Raw genomic sequence first — 19,054 nt, 5'->3', positions numbered from 1 at the left:
GTTATGTTCGACGATTGTGCCTATCTGAGTCTGTCTTTTTTGCAAATGATTTGAATGTTTGTGTTCAGGAAAAAAATCTTTAAAGCGGGAGTCATTCTTAAAATATCGAACTAAGCTAAGTCTAACCACATATCAAAAGTAAATAATTTGAGCAACGTGTTTTATCAAAAATCTACTCTTATCAATCAAATTACTCAGCTTATGGTAATCCATTGCTGGACTTGCTACTTCTATATTCGTGGTTTATTTATTTATCTCATTTTTAACATAAATGTGTTGTGTGATTTTTTTTTTTTTATAAGGTAAGACTCAGTTTTCCTTCAAACCAGAGGTGGTTCTGTACATTGTAGTTAGGTGAACTTTACTAGCTGAACTTCACTTCTATGTTTTCATATCAAACCATTTAATTATTTACTTCGAAATACATATGTATTATTTCTTTCTGATTCCTGGTTTTCTTGGTTCTTTATCACCAAAGATACTGTTCTTATTTTTCATCTCGTAAACCACTCAAGTAACATTAACGAAGTAAAGGTAAAATGGGGTAAATGGAGATATATATGGCGTTTAACAAGACAAATTATTATTACAAATACATAAATACCTATATATAAATATAGTTAATATCTAATATATAAAAGTCTCGAGTCACGATGTTAGTTACCGTACTCCTCCGAAACGGTTCGAGAGATTTTTATGAAATTTTGTATACATATTGAGTAGGTCTGAGTATTTTTCATACCCCTAAGTGTTAAGGGTTGCTAAAAATATTTTATTTTTTGGACGATATTTTTTGTTTTTATTTTTTTATAATATATCAGTAAATATGGTATTATGGTAGTAATACATACAACTAGAAAAAAGAAATCGGCAAAATAACGTTTGTTGTGTCAGCTAGTAAATACATAAATACATATATATACAACACTTAGATTTTTGCGTTACTATATGAGAGTCAACTGGAGTCCACAGTTAAACTGTTCAAAACGGTTTTGTAGACCAATTTATTAACATAAGTCTTATATTTTCTGTATTTAATAATTATAAATAAATAAATGAATAAAATAACATAATTAAATGATGATTCGAAAGCATTGAATGAAAAAATTGTGTTCTATTAGTATTTATGTAAATAACCGCGAAAGGCACCACAAAAGAACACTTTTTTCTATTTACCCTGTTTTACGGTACTTAGAGGTTATGGCTTACAGGGTTGAAAAGTTCTAGGCAATAGTGACTACTTATACTACGGTTTAACTTTGCAAATTTGTTCCCAAGGTGTTGACGTCAAAGCTCTATAGCGTGACTCGACTCTCCTTTTCTAATGCACAATATAATCTATATCTATATCTATATCTATATATCTATATACATATAATAAATCTGTAGAAAAGTAATTTTTGTACATTGAAGAAATTGAAAAAAAAAATAGCCAGCGTGTGAAAAGATAAGTAACAGAACCCATTTCCATCATTTTTGAAATTTTTGTCTGTTTGTCTGTTTATCTGTTTGTTTGTGCGCGCATCACGTAAAATCTACGAATTCAATGCAGACAATGTTTATATACAAAAATTATACGCAACTTGAGGTATAACTTAGTTTTTATTTCATCGAAATCGGTTCACTCTATCAAAAGATATGATTAATTTAGTGAGTTCAAGAAGTAAAATATTACGAGTACGTTACGCAATTCAGTATAGTACTTGCAACGACATCTTAAGACTAAAAATAGAACTAATGTTGATAGTTGAAATCCAAATCCGATAGATGGCGTTGTGCAAATGACGTCATTTTCTGAATCGCGGTGTTAAGAGATTCCGCGCGAGAATCACGTCGACCGTGTTTACTTGAAAAATTGGGTTTCGTTTGGTGTCTTAAAAGTTCTGGAGTGTGTCGTAAAAGGTCTTAGGTTGCATGGAAGATAATCGTTGTTCTAAATTGGTCGAAATATAAGTATTGGCTGTTTGGTTTCGTTTGGTCATTGGTTTGAAGTAGGAAAGTAGTATTTTATTTACTTCGTAGTTTGTATCTAATAGTGCCAATCGTTTTACAGTAACTTAGCCAATTCGTTGAGTCACGACCACGAACAGACGATTCGTTGTCATACTTAAGGCGCGTACGCACGTACGAACACGAACATAGCGAACACAAACACCAGACCCGAACATTTGGTTCGTACGTATGGACGGCATATTCGAACACGAACGCAAACATAGTTCGAGTCGAGTTCGCGAACAACAGTCGTGAACTCTATCTTAGTAAGCGCTAGGCGCCGTTGGAAGTGGTCGATTGTGAAGTAGCGGAGAATTTTTTGATGTTCGCAGTGATTCACGAAATGTTGTTTCCTAAAGCGGATCCTAGATGGATCCGCACTGCGATAACGGGCCCGCACCCCGCCCAGATCTAGGTATACGAACAGTTTTATTGCGTAACATTTATTAAAGCTCTTCGAACACCGTCCATACAGAACACACTACAAGGATCGCCGCGAACATGTTTGACGAACAGAGTGTTCGATGTTCGATAGTGGTACGCACGTGCGAACCAAGTTGTTGCGTATCATGTAACTCAACAAATTTGTTCGTACGTGCATACGCGGCTTTAGACTGTTCGACGCACCGTTCTTTTACGTTTGTAGGCTATTCGGTCATAAGTGTTGTTGGTTTTTTTTTTGCTTAAATTTTCCTTGAAAATGCCTCAAAGAAAAAAACTAACCTTTCGCTGCATAGCTGAAATGCGAAAAGGATGAGACTTTGTAGGTCTCAGGAATCGGAAGAAGATCGTGAAGCACGGTTATCTGCTAACCGAGAGCACATCGCTCTTTCACGTGAATCTGAAACGTTCACCGAAAGGGAGTCACGTTTAAGTTCACAAAGAACACGGACCGCAACTTGGTGGTCTCAAGAGAGCATCGAGACGCAAACGACGTTGTTTTGTTCTCAACAACCACGCGAACGAAGTCGCGGGCACAGCTAGTATAAAATAGAAGAGTTTTTCTGTTTAACTCTAACAGCATGGTGAACAATAAATAACTTGACTAAGTTTCGTATCGCGTTAAATTCTCACGACTCGACACTTTATTATTGAGATTAATATCACTCACGCCTGCTGTTTGTTTTTATTTCTCTTGTTTTTTTGGGATATGAAAGCATTTTAAAAAATGTTGAGTGTTAAACGGTGTTCTATGATTTTCGTTTTTTTTTCTTTTATGCAATTGATTACCTTGTTTCACTTAGTTTACTATTGTCAATCTTTTCGATGTTTATTTAGAAAGTAGTTTGTGTAATGTTTGCAATTCATCATTTAATTGTGCGTGTTTCTAAGTAGATGATCCAAAAATACTTATAATAATAACCGAAGGTATCACATAAATTGTTTGTTAGGTATAATTAAAAGCCATTATTTCGTAAAAAAATTAGCGCTAATCAATTTAATTTGCTTCAAATAGAATTCTACAGTAATCAGTACATCGGGTAACTTGTCAGTCTTGTGAGGGCAGCTCTCGGGTGTGGCCGTCTTCTGATGATCAGTAGTGGTGGTGGGCGAGATGAACATGATGATGAGGCGAAGAATGATGGACGATGGCGTTGAATCTGAAAAAAATGAACATAGGCAGTAGTTAAAAATATCATAGCAATAGTACAAAAAGGAGATCTCGCGGTAAGCCCGGAAGATTTCGTGCGAAGTAGTATGGGAAACTGGGCAGGAAGACCTTTGCTCTGTAGTGGGACACCTTAAGGCAGATAATAATAATAATGTTTGAACGGCCTAGGGAAAATAACTATCTTATTTTATGAGCGCGTGTTTGCAGATCGTAAGATTTTGTCTGGAGGTCAGGGAACTCAGGGATTAACTATTGCATAATAATTATGTTGTCTATGTAATGGAAAAATCCGTTGTAACCCGATGGGGTGCTGTGCCGGTTCTTCAGAAAAGTAAAATATTTCTGATGAAAAGAAGCGCCTTTGCAGGTTTAATGAAATAAATTTTAGATATCAATTCAAAGTGTTATATTTGTTCTTACCCGGTGTGGTCATCGGCCTTGTATTCCACCTTCCTGTACCTGCCGTCGGGCTCCACGAGCTCGTATCCGCCCTTTACGATGTCTCCGTGGCGGAGTTCGTGCTGGGACTTGACGTCGCCGGTGTGGTGGTCGTGGACGGAGTAGGCGAATTTGTACTCAGGGAACGCCTGTAATAATTGAATTGTCGATTAAATTAGCTTGTAGGTGTTTAGATATCGAACCTTCTTGCTTAGAAACGGGACTATCGTTGTTCTGAGGGGGCGCTATGCATATTGAAGTCACGTCCCCTTTTCACGACGGCAATATTCCTATTTTTACAGATGATAGGACAGTTTCTGATATGGTTAATTATTATAGATATTTGTGAATTCGAGAGACTTTGGGATTTGCTACAATCTTGCATTTAATTATCAAGTCACAAAACCTTAAATATGGGTCGGATTTATGGGATGTGATTGATCTAGTTTGCGTGGACAGAACCGATTACTACCAAGTTAATACAATTGCATGTTTTGTAAGTGACATTATTTTAACTTCATAGCATTATAAATTGCCTTATCTTGTATCTTGGGCGGTCATAATATAATATTTAGATTAGATCAAGACGTACTAAACTAGGTTAGAATAACGATCAAACGACAGGTAAGGCAAGCGAGTCGAAATTAATTTCTCATTTCATAATATGTTACTTAAAGTATCAAGATAATAAATCTTCAACTATTTTAGAACGCAAAGTTTTTGTTTTATGTATGATGTGTTTGTATCAATATAAAAATATGATACCTAGGTTTTCAGCCGCTGAATTTGTTATATAAAAACTATGTAAAAGTATAACAAGTTAAGGACCTTCACGTTAACATTATTTATGACTAATCCGATCAGCTGTTTTTTTTTTAACAATATAGGTACCGACATGGTCACGTAGGAATAACAGTGTTCTATTGCGCATATAAATTGTAATAAAAAAAAAATTATGAACTTTTATTCGTAAGTAATTAAATTGTGGTGACCGGTTACGTACATTCGTTTTCAAAGAACAATAGTGACTGAAGTGGAGTAAAATTATAAATAGGTAGGCATTTGTTTTTTTGGACATATCGCTGGTCGTTTTTGATTAAAAATAATTATTTTGCAATTCAGAGAGACGGAAAAACTGTACCACTAATTACTAAGATACGCGTAAATTCTAAATTTGGGTAACTAGAATGTTCTACCTAGTGATGTATCCTAACGTATTATGACGTCAAAGCCGTGTGAGAGGATTGGTAAACCTTTTTTGTCGGTAGAGCGTTGTTACTGGTTGCTAAGAACAGTTTTTAGCGCCTTATGCAAATAAGGATTTTACTTAAACTGGTCTTATACAGGAAGTGGACAGTGTAATGCAACCGCAAACCTTTCGCTTGCTTCACGGTATATTTTACCGAGCAATAACTCCTTAGGGTATTTGTAAAATTTGTTCTAAGATAAATTGCACTTTTATGTTAATTTTTAATGACGCATTCTCAAGATTGATTTGGTCTTGTAAAATGCGTTTAAATCAATGTAAATGTCATGATTTGACGTCGATTTAACACCCTATAATTTAAATTAACGAGCAAGTAATTTATGGGTAGTAGACTTTTTTCGATTTAGAAAGTGACTACATTATTTTAAAGTTTTTGAACATTAGGGCTAGCGATTAAAAGGGGCTAATAGGGGTTAACAATATGACTGACATGTCATTCTTGGTTTAGCGTGAACGTAATATTAACAACATCATATGAAAATCTAGACGGTCAGATGTTTCAGCCAAAAAAGAAAGACGCGGGTTGACAGACAATCTAGTCAGGTTTAAATCCTAGTCACTTAAGAAGGTTTATGGTGCCCCGTACACGATTAATCTTCATTGTTCTTCGTGATTGAATTCCGTAATATTGTCCATTGATTAAACGTCTATAATTCACCTCAATATCCTTGCATTTGATTTATTTTCTGCAGATCACTGCGCTCTCTAAATCTACTTCTATAATTGCTATTTGTTTTAATAATTTACTAAATTGATAATAAACTTACATGATAATCATGGTGCGGCACATGGTGAATAGGGATATGGTGGGGCACGTGGTGATGCAGCAGAGGTACGTGGTGGTGGATGGGGTACGGGATGATGGGCTGGTGGTGAATGGGCACGGGGTGGTGAGGTCCGTCGTGTTTCTGCACCTCCTGATGCGAGATGGCCGGGTGGTGGTGGTGGTGGTGGATCGGGAAGACGGCCTGGCACGCAGCCACCAGCGTGAACAATGTCAGAACCTGGAGGATACAAGGGATTATGATGCTTATTCTATTGATAATTAAGCCTGAATTACTTTTTTACATTGTAGTTTGTAACAAAGTCCACGAACACTATTCAATTTACTACAATTAGCTTAAACATCAAAATTTCACTGAAAAATTATAGAAATTACATATTTTTAGTTCATAAGTATGTATACTATTACTACTACTAATACTATTTTCTTATTAGCCTCATTTCCATTTAACGACGGGAAATTAAATAGTAAATTATTCACTATTGATCAATTGAGACAGTAAAAATACTATTTAAGTGATTTGTTTCATCGTTAAATTATTATAATGCACTAATTACAGTTACTTACTGACTTAACGTATAAACTCAACAAAATGCGACTTGTTATATTAATTACAGATAGGTTTATTTGTATATATTATTTAGTAGAGCCTTACTATCATCTCATTAACACTGTTGTTGAATAAAAAATATATAAGAAACGTGTAAGGAAAACATAACCGACTACAGATCCACTCACTGCGTTGGTATACACCTCTACATTCTTGTTCTTTTTAGAATATAAAACACTACTATTTACAAAAGAGAAAACCAAATTTAATTTTGAACGTTAAAAAGCACTGCAGTGACATAGCTAATGCAAAAGTATTCGTTACACAGCTTAAATATTTTTATTTATTTACAAATTACACTTATTTAAATTATGAACTTACTTTGGATAACATTTTCGATTAACACTTAATATGTTCTCGATATGAATACTAAAAGACAATAATGCTGGCAGCTTTGGTTCATTAGTTTATATAGAGGTTTTAATTGTGGGAATTATTAGAGCAAAAATCCATTGATCAATTTCTCAGGGTTTGCTAACCGCCCTAACGTAATATCTGTGGAAGTATGCATGTTTACATGTGTGTATGTTAAACGGTCCTAAGTGTCCGAAACAACGGAAGTTAACTTTAAATCTAAGTATGTGTGGGGGCTAAGTATGTATAATGGCTCGAAATATTGCAATTAAAAGGATGCTCATTTTTTTGACGATGCTTACAGCCGTCAATCATGCCGTTAATCAGTTTTCCGATTTGGGTTCAAAAATACTAATTAATAAAATTTATTACTTGTATTATTTTTTAATTACCAAGTGATCTAGTTCGCTTCGCCGGTGTGTTAAGCAAAGTTTACGATTCTCAATTATGTGTGAAATATTAATTAGTAACCAACTATATAAAGTGCGGCAAAATTAATTAATTTAATTAGAATAGCGCTATCTTCGATTGATAGCACTCGTAGAAATAATACTTAGTTATAAGCTAAAAGGGGCTTTTTCAGCTGCTCAATAATTAATTTATTATTCCGGAGTTACGTCTTTTATATCCATTTTATTATTTATTACATTCTTCTTACAAAATATGTAGAGAAAAGAATTCAATAGGTTGGTATTTAATACCTATGGTGATTTACGCATTTTTGCACCGTTTGCTACTCTGTTAATAGTGCGTTATTAATATGTTCAGTTAGGCAAGGCATTCAATAAAATCAATAACCGCATAGCATGTTTCCTGTTTAGCAAAGGCAATAAGATCTAAGTATTTAGTGGTTTCATTCTCAGATCACGAGTAATTGATTAACCGTTTATAGTTTATTTACCTTTTTAGTGGTTGTAGTGCAGCCATAATTAGGTTTTGTCGATAGTGAAACAGCAAGGAGGCTAATAGCTACGTCATCTGTCAACCCATTTGAAAAATAAAAGTAAATTAGTTCCAAATTTAAAAATGAGTTTTTTTTTAATTTTCAGCCAGTGGAATTTCACTGCCTGATCTTGCTTCTTTTAATTAAATTTCTACACGTTTTTATTGCATTATATGCGTAAATATCTATGTTATTGTCATTATTTTTAATGTTCTTACAACCCGTTAGGACTCTGTATGCACGACGTGCAAGACTGGTTCAAATTATTTTTATTTCTCTTCTTTATACGCTTGTTAAAAATAAAGTTATGACCAAATAATTCATATAATTCGCGCTACAATAAACGTTGAAAACATTTTAATGAATATTTCAAAATAATTTAAAATTTCTTGCTTTAAGTAGAGCAACAAGGTATTTGTTTAGCGTCTACGTTTTCCGCAAAACAGTGTCAACGTTAGGCCAGTGTTACACAAGACGATTTGTTATATTGCACGAACACGTGTGAGAATGGTGGGTACTAAAAAACGCGACAATAAGACACAGCCAAGTATACCACTGTCTGTTTACATTGACTTGAGCAATGTGTAGACATCAAGTTTCAAAAGTACGTTGTATTGTGAAAATATAGCATCCAAATGACAACCTTATTTGACCTTTTCTGAACTATTCTGACTTATTTGAAATGCATAGATTTTATTTATTTGTTTCTTACAGCTGACAATCTTATTTATTAAAAAAATGTTTTTTTCTCAGTTGAAATTATAATAGGTCTATGGAGTATCTAATTAAATTAACAATATTAATTTAAGCTACAATAATTCCAAAACTATTAAATAGGTGTAGATATTTTAACACGAAATACTTAAATGACTTTCTTCGATAATTTGACCAGAAGTCTAAGTATATACTTACTAATTAACTAATCTTATAACTATTTGTAATTAGCTACTTCTTAAATACATTGACTATTATTGGCGCTGTAACGTTCTGAATGTCATTTTATTGGTGTAATTATGCTCAAGTTAGGGGTTTCTTAATGTTCCACAATGATTGGTTCGACTGTACTTTATAACATTAACCTATTTCCAAAACATAAATGACTTGTAATAACGACATAATTCGATAATTAGAAAACAACAAATTAGCGTGATATCTACTAATTGATGTTAATTGTTTAATGTGATACTAATAGGTAAACTGTTTCAGACGGCGTCTAACCACCTCTTGAAGTATTATTATTTCAGTTGAGGGAGCGTGACAGCGCACTACAAGGCGCAATGGCGTCTCTCTTCCACACTAACAATAGTACTGCTTTAAGAAAAGACGGTTCCCTTGATTCTGTAATTAATGGTAATTGAAACTGAGTTCATTAATACGATTTTGTTTTGAATGGGTTGTATCCGGAAAATCTTGGTGATTGTAGTCGAGTATTATGTATCAATGTTAATGATGTACTTATGTGCATCCGATGTGTTTACCAATGAGCTTATTAGCGTCGTGTTACGCATCGTGTAGTCTTTAATGAGCATGAAACTCCTTCACCATGCTATTGAGAACTTACGTCACAAGATTGCCTTGAGTACCAACTGCTATGTTCTTTTGTTTACTTGGTAAAATACAGAAATTCTTCTGAAAGATTATAAATAGCTAGCACTTCTTTCTAACCTATCCTGTCTCGTGGTTATACGAAGTAAAAACATATAGGTTAGGAAATAATTTATAAATCTGTATAGTGGCATGTGCATGCGCAATGTTATATAGTAAAGATTAATTGGCGCGATTTGTAGTTCTAAACAATTTGTAGTGACTAAACTGTTATAAACACTTGTAACAAATAAAGGGTCCGATAATAACTAATTACGGTAATTATAATTATTATTATCAGTTTACTATCGAAGGGAAATTACTGTAACAATCATAATACCTTGAAAACTGACCTTCATTTTACATGAATCAATTTTACAAAATTCAAAGCAAATTAAAAAAAAAAAATCATTCCTAGGTATCAGTTTAAAGATATTGTAATATTTTACGTTTCTTTGAATTATTCATGAACAATATTAGTAACAATTACGCAAAATTTTTAAAGTGGTAATTTAAACACACGAAATTATGCCTTAATTGAGATTTAAAAAAACAAGTCATAATGATTCTAGTATCTGTCAAAGAAATAATTAAGTATTGTTGTATTTTAAGGTCTGATTCAAACAATTAAGATATTTTAATTATTAAAGAGAAGTGTTGTCTTATTAGAATAATAAATATACATTTTTTTTTCATTTCACGAGTATAATATATATTAATAAATTTCTTTGAGACTTTAAGCAATACAGCACACTCTAACGGATAAAAAATCCGCATAACTTCAATTACTTCAGTTTCCTATCTTTTTTTTTCATTTGTAACAAGCCCACCTTGACCTCAATTAAATATTCTTACAGTGATAGCGTACAATAAATAATAATACGTTTAACGCACCTATTTAAGTGAAATGACTGTATGTTAAGTAGCTTTGTTTGTCAGCCAAATTATAACTGAGTAAGTTGGTTTCACAATACGCATGCCAGCCTTATATTTGTTACACTTAAATTGTTTTCAGGTCAATGTCTGGCGGACGGACCGACGGCACTGCTTACGACACATAAACAAGTGAAATATTGTTGTTATCTTTATAAAAATCTATTTTGTGGGCAGTATTGCACGTGGACATGGTTCACTCTCTCCGATTCTTATCTAGTCTAATATTGTTTTTTGAGGTTGCCTAATGAAACTGTCCTGCGACGCGAGCGCACGACTTTTGTCTACCAACACTACAACAATATTATAAGATTATCTTTTCCAGAACCGACTATTTGAAATATTTACGAATATTTACACTAAGTATTCTGCGAATTTTTTGCTGCAAATTATAATAAGATAGACCCACTGTACTTACCTACTTACATATCTTTTTGTAGTATTATAATACAACTATTTAAATGTTGCGGTTGATTTACTGATTTCATTTCTATTCTATGCCTTTGTTGTTGAACCAGACATTCGGAATGGCGTACGTGCTACTAAGATCATGAACAGTGTACTGGGAATTTTGGTTTTAATTGTTGCCATGAAACCCCAAGGTTGTCATTATGAATTTAATTAATTGTGGTCTGTACTAATTTGAATGGAAAATTTGGACATAGTACAAGTTTCTTCAACGCTACACACAAGCACACACACAAGTTTATGAGCCTAATGTCTTATTTAGCATAAAAATAATTAAAGTTACTACGAATGGTAGGTACATCTCTTTCATTATCATAAACAGACGTACAATGATAAAAATAATTAATGTAAAACATTAATCTTGTTAAGGCATTGCGTAAAATCATTTATTTATATCTTTAACATCTAATTATACATCTACATGGTAATCTGACGAAATTAAACAATTAATTAAACTTCAAGATCACGTGTTATCAAATGTAAGCGTTTTATATCAGTGAAGAAACAAAACAATTATTATCAGCTAAATTGTTGGTATGCACGACGCGTAAAATCATAATTGTTGGTAATTTCTCAGCGCAGTACTTGCAGGCACAGAAACAGCGTGGGAATATTTGCTTCGAATGCGTCAAATGTAGTACATACTGTGGACAGTATTGCCCTCGTTTGAGACAAATACGTAGTTTTTTATACTTGAGTGCCTGAGTGTTTATTAGTCGATAGTCGACGGTTACCAAGAAAAAAACCACTGTGCGCGTCGTGTACTGGTTATCGTAGACAAGGCATTGTATGATCCACATATGCATTTTCTAAGCCTTGGTGTCTTCTGCTGAAAGTGCTTGTCTTGAATGCCTGTGAAATTCCCGCGAGACAAGGTTTAAATTCCTGAGGACGGGAACCATTTATTATTAAACTAGAAAAGATATATTAAAGTTAGACAGGTACAAATTTCAAGTTCAGTAAACTATGATGTCAAACAACCGAAACGCGGTAATAGCGCGACGCGGGCGTTACCGTGACAAATCAACACCGCGACATTGAATCACTGTAATAATTGAATAACCTTCAAACTTATTGAATTGTAAGAATTTATCTTCTTAAACGTGTTTGCTCTCAATTTACCTTTAAAATTACTGGATCTAGTGAGACAGATTGATTACAAGATATAATTACCGTCGTGATTTATTCGTCACGTCGCCCAGACTTAGCCTGTATAGAGTTAGATAAAGAGGTTAGCCTTTTGTTTATTGGTTTTCGTAATGCGTTTCAAAAGATGTATTGGGCACAGAAAAACATAGTTCTTTTAGTTTTAATGAGAAGGACACGTGTAGACTGCATTAGTATAAAGCTGTCTTAATTGTTATGTTGTAATAAACTTGATCCTTTTAACCGAAGTGTTTATAGGAATATTTAACTACACTAAGGTTGCGTAGAGAGATGAGATGAGTCTTTGCAGGGTATTTTAAGGTTTCTGCGGTCGGTGTAAGATAAATTTTGAATGCATTACTACTGGCCAAACGCAGAAGACATCGCACGACTTTACAGGGTTTAGTAAGAGTCTGATACATCACTTCTTCCTCTAAAGGAGTTTCTGTCCATAAGGATTCCATCGCTAAACCCAAAAAAGAACAATTTAAGGTTTTGTATTTGTAATAACCTAAATGTTACTTATCCATTCGAAACAGAGTGACATAATTTGTCATAATAGATTTCAGTCCTATTCAGGAGGACAAAAAGCTGAATATATTAAAAGAGAATGAAAACTGTACTGTCCTGAGGAAAAAGAATTACAATTGTGTTTTTAAAACATTTATAAAGATTTCCCCATAAATGAAAGAAAACAAAGACTGTTTTGACACTGCTAACTCTTAAAAATGAAAAGATTTCGACTACGCTCAACAATAGGTGTTGCCGTACGTTTGGCTTTAATACATTATGAGCGCGGTGCGTGTCATCCACAATAACATCGGACAACTATTTGTACCACAGTGTCCTGTTTATTTTTGTGTTTCATTGTACTTTAAATGTACGTCGGTATAGATGAACATAAAACCTTTTTTTTCTGCTTTTTTATTATAATTGTTGGGTAGTGTCTTCTATTGATATTTACTCTAAGATTGTTAGCGAACCCACTATAGGACAAGCTTTATTTAAACTTACGTTACATTCAAAGTGTATAAATTTTTAAACTGTAAGATTATTACTACTATCACTATACTACACTATACACTATACAACTCCAAGTATCAGTGGAGTTGTTTACTTTGAAAAGTCCTTTAACAAAATAAAACATTCATTTAAAGGTAATATTAACAATATTTAATCAGTAACTGGGAATCAAAAACGAGTTATTAAATCCGGAGCATATAGATTATTTAATTTGAACTAATTATTAAGTAAAACATTGGTTTTATTAATGTTTACCGAAAGTACGAACGCTAGCATTCCTGCGATCGATAGAGAATTGTCATGAATGAACAGAAATGGAAACCAATCCCGCGCCACGAAACAATGCAATACAAGACCACGCTCACGCTTGAACAATACGTAGGGCGCGTTTACACTGCTCTGATAAAGTTGTTAATCATTTTGTTTATGTTTTAAGTAATATAAAGAATAATTTTTAATACGTGAATCTATGTATTGTATGTGTATCTGGTAAACATGTTTTCGTAGGAAAAAAGAAATACGAAAAAAATATTTTTAATGATCGATAGAAAAATATTTTTAAACCTCTATCGGATTTGCAAACTTTGACAGAAGCTTTCCTTTGCAATACAGCACATACAATTATGACATATTGTTGGGGTTTAATGGACTGTGCAAGCCGCTATATATAATTAATTAAGGTATTTTTTTAATCCTTTTACAAATCCTGATAAGTTTATTTTTATTTTATTTTATGATATCTAAAGTTAATAAGGTTTAAGCTATCGCATTATAGATGCGGCCTAAGTCACGCGTCGTGTTGCCGTCGCCGTCGGAGACCATTATCTCGTGGAGTCGCGGGCCCAAGGTCGAACCCAGTCGAAAGGTTCAACCAACCCGAATCATGATTCACCCCATTCTCTCAATACTTTCAGGAAGTTAATCTTAATTAGGAATATGTCATTGTAGCTTTTAATTAAGAATTTAATGTTTTACATATAGGTCTGATCAATCATATTTTCTAAAACCATACCAGTAGTGCTAAAATGTATTTTGACAGTGTTTGTTTGGGATAATTTTTAGGGTTCCATACCCCAAGGGTAAAAATTGTGTGAATCTAATGAAAAGTGATAGCAGGTCAGTTGAAATTTTCACAGATGATTATACCCCGTCTATGACAAGAAATAGGTACTGCGGTTGGTACGGTCATAAATGAATAGGTGGGTTACAAATAAATTTGTGCATTTAGCCCTCCGAATTATTTGTCACCCAAAACGTCTTAAATACTTTTTGGGTGGGTATTTTTAAGTGCACATACTGTTTGTGAATGTACACAAATAAAGCATTGAGCATCAAGACTGAAAAACGAACTTCAACGAGAGGATAGTATTCTTGAAAATTAATTTTTGATCATAATTACAGTCAAGCAAAATGTATGAGACAGTTTTCTATTGTTTACACGTGAAAAACATTAAGGGCTGATCGGCATTACTAAGATGATTGATCACCAGTAGCATGATGTCGAAACACAACCTTTATTGAACCCACATGCGCACATTTTCGTAGACAATTGTAGCAATTTATATCATTACGATTTACACATAATGGGATTTTGTTTGCAGGCTCACAAATGTCCGTCGTTTCAGTGATTGCATTTAAATTGATGTCATTTATAACAGATATTATAGTCTTATGGAAGGGTGTGAATGAATGAATATAACGAGCGAACCTTCTAGAAACCTGACCTACCTCATTATTTTGCGCTCAAATTAATGTACTAACATGCTAACAAAGTGTGAGTAAGTAATACAAATTACTATGAATTATCGAGACAAAGATGCAATAACAAAAATGGTGAGTTTTTCTAGGTCGTCGCGCAGTAGCTAAGGTGGTTAAGAATTTTGCGCAACTCATACAATGTTCTGTAATTATCGCACCAAATCACTGGCGAGGAATGCGCGGGCGCCGCGCTGCCGCTCAACACGCAACGCAACTACGCGTGTCCACACACATATATAACAACAGTAATTATTCGAAGCCAATGTCTTACGATTCAAGGGCAAAATCGAAATTAATTGTACTCAATGCATGCATTTGTTACCTAAGGGCAGCGAGGTGCGTAATCTGAAGGAGCTGCGTATTGTTGTACGAGCTTTTATTGCGTTCCAATGTAATGGTATGGCTAATCGATGATTTTGTATGTTGAAATGTCAATACTGAGACTTGTTCAGCAATTCATGCTTGTTGTAACATTGTTTGTCAACTAAGCTTGCTAGATTGCATTAAAATGTTCTCATGGTGTGTTTCATTTGGGATTACAGATTGGGTTTTCTTATTGGTGTTGTCAATAATAAGCTTTTACATATTTGTACGCGTTGTGCCAAAGTGTTGTCAAAAAAAGAAACAAAAGTATAAAATTCAGCAGCTGAGTATTTTATTTACATTCGAGTATAAATTCATATCATCATATGTACACATAAATATCACAATCAGTCATCCGTCATCATATCACACGTTTATGCTAGTGTTCAGTAGTGGAGACCATGATGTCCATGAGCCAGGGGAAGGGCGTAGTGTGCGAGGGGAGCGGCGTGGACCACGGGGGCGTGGACGACGGGGGCGGGGTGGTGGCCGGGGGTCTTGTGGACAACCGCGTTGAAACTGAAATAATAACCAGAAATCATTAGCACTGCAGCTCTATGGGGTTGGAGTTACTTATTTTTAGGGCTGTTCCAGATTCATATTCTTTTGATACGAAACACTGAAGTTTTGTAGACTTACCCGTTGTGGTCGTCAGCGGTGTACTCTACTTTGCGCACGGAACCGTCAGGCTCAACCAGGGAGTAGCTTCCGTGGACGGCACCACCGTCGCGGCTCTCGTGCTGGGACTTGTGGTCACCGGTGTGAGGGTCAGCCACGGAGTAAGCGTAGTCGTATTTGGGGTGAGACTGTTGAAACAAACGAGGGTGTTACTTGTGTGAATTCTGGCACGTTTGCTGTTTAGTGTAAACTTTTTGATTTGTAAAGGCATATTCTTCTGAAATATTGAGCATTTCACTTACGTATTCGCCGTGAGCGATGGCAATGGGGGCAGCGTGGACAACAGGGGCGGCGTGGACGATGGGAGCGGCGTGAACTACGGGAGCAGCGTGGACCAGGGGAGCGGCGTAGTGCGCAGGCGCGTAGTGCGCTGGGGCGTAGTGCGCGGGAGCATCGTGACGGACGATGCTTTGGGAGGAGACGGCGGCGCTGTGGTGCACTGGCAGGAGACCAGCGCTGGCGGCGGCCAGCACGGCGCTGAGGGCGAACACCTGGACAAACAAAAGATACAGTAAATATTCGCTTTATTTGCGTTGCAGTACATTTTATTACACATTTCAAAATACACAAAGCTTACTTTGGTGAACATTTTGCACTAGTTAATCAGAGCAGGTGACTGATACCATTATCGGGCCGGAGTGTGACTTTTATATGAAAAGCAAAACGGAGCCGCAGTCCTGGCTGTGGTGGGGCGTGCGGTCACTTCAGTTCCGTAACTTTGACACCGCGAGGTCGTTGGTTACTCGCACACATAGGTCCGATTATAATTCAAAGACAATCGCCTTCCCTCACTGCCCGCGGGCGCCCAGCGCGGACATGTCTGCGCCGGCATTATCTCAGATATCGACGCTGCGTGAGTAATGCCGATAATCCATCTAGTTTTTATTGTGTTTTGTCTACGTAAAGAACAAGGACATAGTTTGAGTGATTTGAAGTAATTTATTGCACAAACAAAATCTATCAAAAGCTCTACAATTTTTTGTTATGTCATATCCACTATAACAAATTTACTAAATTGTTTGAGTTTATTTCTTGCATCGCAAGTCGTTACAAAATTAAATAAATCTTTTGGCTAGTGCACATGTTGAATTCTATTTTTCTTTCATCGAAGATATTAATAAATAAATAAATATAAATAAATGCGGACAACATCACATACAATTGTTCTGAACCCAAAGTAAGTTGCTCAAGCACTTGTGTTATGGAATTCAGATACAACGAAGGTGCCACAAACACCCAGACCCGAGGCAATGTAGAAATGTGAATTTTTACATTGACCCGACCGGGGATCGAACCCGGGACCTCAGAGCTAGCGACACCTTGAAACCGGTGCGTACGCCACTCGACCACGGAGGTCGTCAGATATTGTTATTGTGCTTCTTGTATTTTTCAAAATTTAATAATGTATTAAATAATGTAAAGCATGAGTTTTCAATGCTTCTATTCAGAAATTAGAGCTGATGTTGATTGAAGATTTTTTGTTTTTCAACATTCCAATAAGTTAATGTAATGAATGACTGCAATTGAAACTCGCAATTACAAAGTTAACCATTAAAATTAAATTGATTGTTGAACAAGTTGATTAAAATATTGAGACACATGTTTTTGATATTGGAAACGTCGATTGAAATTTGATAACTTCAAATTATCGTTGTCTTATTATTACTACGAGTATGTGATTGCGACAAAGCAATATCGAATGCACTGGGTTCGACCACATGGCGGTCAAGCATAGTACCTTCCACTGGACACTGGTATATAGTTTCCTAACCGAAGTTGGTAATGTGATCATAGACAGTCGATACCATTAATGAATTGTTGTTGTAATTTACCAGACGTTGGTACACAAAAACTAATTTTAATAATAAGTCAACCTTACCACACGCAGACAGTGTTGTGAGTTAGGCAAAGCAATTAACTTTGCTGGTTCTGAACTTAATTGGATATTACCTAAATTATTTGAAAACCTGTTAATTATTGGATATTTATTAAACGCCTATAGGATTCTACAATTTAAAGGTAAATGATTTCAAATTCTAAATTCAGGAGACTAAGGATCTATTTGCCTTTGGGTGGGTAGCCGCAGGTTAGCATACACTGCAAATATTTTGAAAATATAGAGTCTTTGTTTTGTTGGGCATAATACGAAAAGTAATTGCATTGAGATCTCTTATTTGTAATTAAAAGTTTTGCGAATAACGTTACAAATAATACAATATACCTTACTTCTTTTGATATCATGAAATAAAAGTTCTGGATGTTTAAAATACCTCGAATATTTTATAACCTAGCGAAAAACAAACATTAAAAAATATATTAACAATAAATGAACTCCAATGATAGAAGGCTTTTTTATTTCCCATATATAGACCGTGATTTTTTAGTCTTCTAACAAAAGCAGCTCAGCTCATGTATCCAATGACTAGAACACGTTCAAGATAAAAAAATGGGTATTTATGAGATTTGAATAAGTTTAAAATGCAATTTTTATTCAATATTATGATGCAATTGGGTTTTAAAAACACAGCTCTGCTGCGAGCGTGGTCCGAGCCTTGTAACAATGGTGAGGGGCGCGGGCGGCGTCGGTTTTATCATTTTTAACAGGATGTTTCAGGTTTCTCATTTTTCATTTTTCTTCGTACCTATTATCTTAGTTGCAGATGGAAGAATGGAAGAACTGGGCTTCTTTTGTAAGACGACTAAAAAATCACCGTGTATGTATTTAATAACAGCTGTAATATGTGTATTTTTCATGAAATAAATGTCTCTAAACCGAATAATTACTTTCATTTTATTCCTTAAATAATTCAGCAGACATGTTTCATTGTGTGTATCGCTAGCACAGTTCAGCTCCATAAATTATATACGGTAATGGTCACTGATCATTAGAAATAAACCTTGGGTTGTTGACGTTTAGATCATTTTAGACTGTGGTTTAATGTCATATCTATATTTAACATTCTTGTTTCGTCAATAACTACCTTTACTTAGTGTTTTATGTCATCTAATAGGTCTTCCAAAGGGCTTATGGTTGGTATTTTAATTTAGATTACAAAGAAAATCACCACATATACTACATACTAAAACTTGAAAACCCTGCA

At 34.8% G+C, this 19,054-nt stretch overlaps 2 protein-coding genes across 2 annotated transcripts; both read right to left on the bottom strand.

Annotated features, from left to right (window-relative positions):
• Nucleotides 1-3,373: 3,373 nt before the first annotated feature.
• Nucleotides 3,374-7,984, bottom strand: LOC113502683 (histidine-rich glycoprotein-like). The gene is made up of 4 exons (XM_026884336.1): nt 7,959-7,984; nt 6,077-6,368; nt 4,025-4,191; nt 3,374-3,593 (listed from the first exon to the last, which is right to left on the bottom strand). Exons 1-4 carry the CDS (start codon nt 7,982-7,984, stop codon nt 3,527-3,529), a joined length of 552 nt encoding a protein of 183 aa, XP_026740137.1. The 3' UTR covers nt 3,374-3,526.
• A 7,561-nt stretch (nt 7,985-15,545) lies between these two features.
• On the bottom strand, nt 15,546-16,955 carry LOC113502361 (cuticle protein 8-like). The gene is made up of 4 exons (XM_026883907.1): nt 16,531-16,955; nt 16,196-16,444; nt 15,915-16,081; nt 15,546-15,794 (listed from the first exon to the last, which is right to left on the bottom strand). Exons 1-4 carry the CDS (start codon nt 16,540-16,542, stop codon nt 15,662-15,664), a joined length of 561 nt encoding a protein of 186 aa, XP_026739708.1. The 5' UTR covers nt 16,543-16,955; the 3' UTR covers nt 15,546-15,661.
• Nucleotides 16,956-19,054: the final 2,099 nt, after the last annotated feature.

Source organism: Trichoplusia ni, chromosome 17, assembly GCF_003590095.1.
Source record: "Trichoplusia ni isolate ovarian cell line Hi5 chromosome 17, tn1, whole genome shotgun sequence".
Taxonomy (NCBI): domain Eukaryota; kingdom Metazoa; phylum Arthropoda; class Insecta; order Lepidoptera; family Noctuidae; genus Trichoplusia; species Trichoplusia ni.
This window is presented reverse-complemented; position numbering and strand designations above follow the sequence as displayed.

Coding starts and splice junctions, on each gene's coding strand:
- LOC113502683 (XM_026884336.1), bottom strand. CDS start 7,984: ATGGCTGCACTACAACCACTAAAAAG. Junction 6,369..7,958: donor GCACTACAACCACTAAAAAG/GTAAATAAACTA, acceptor AATGTAAAAAAG/TAATTCAGGCTTAATTATCA. Junction 4,192..6,076: donor TGCCGCACCATGATTATCAT/GTAAGTTTATTA, acceptor CAATTATTACAG/GCGTTCCCTGAGTACAAATT.
- LOC113502361 (XM_026883907.1), bottom strand. Junction 16,082..16,195: donor CCATCGCTCACGGCGAATAC/GTAAGTGAAATG, acceptor TTGTTTCAACAG/TCTCACCCCAAATACGACTA. Junction 15,795..15,914: donor ACCGCTGACGACCACAACGG/GTAAGTCTACAA, acceptor TTATTATTTCAG/TTTCAACGCGGTTGTCCACA.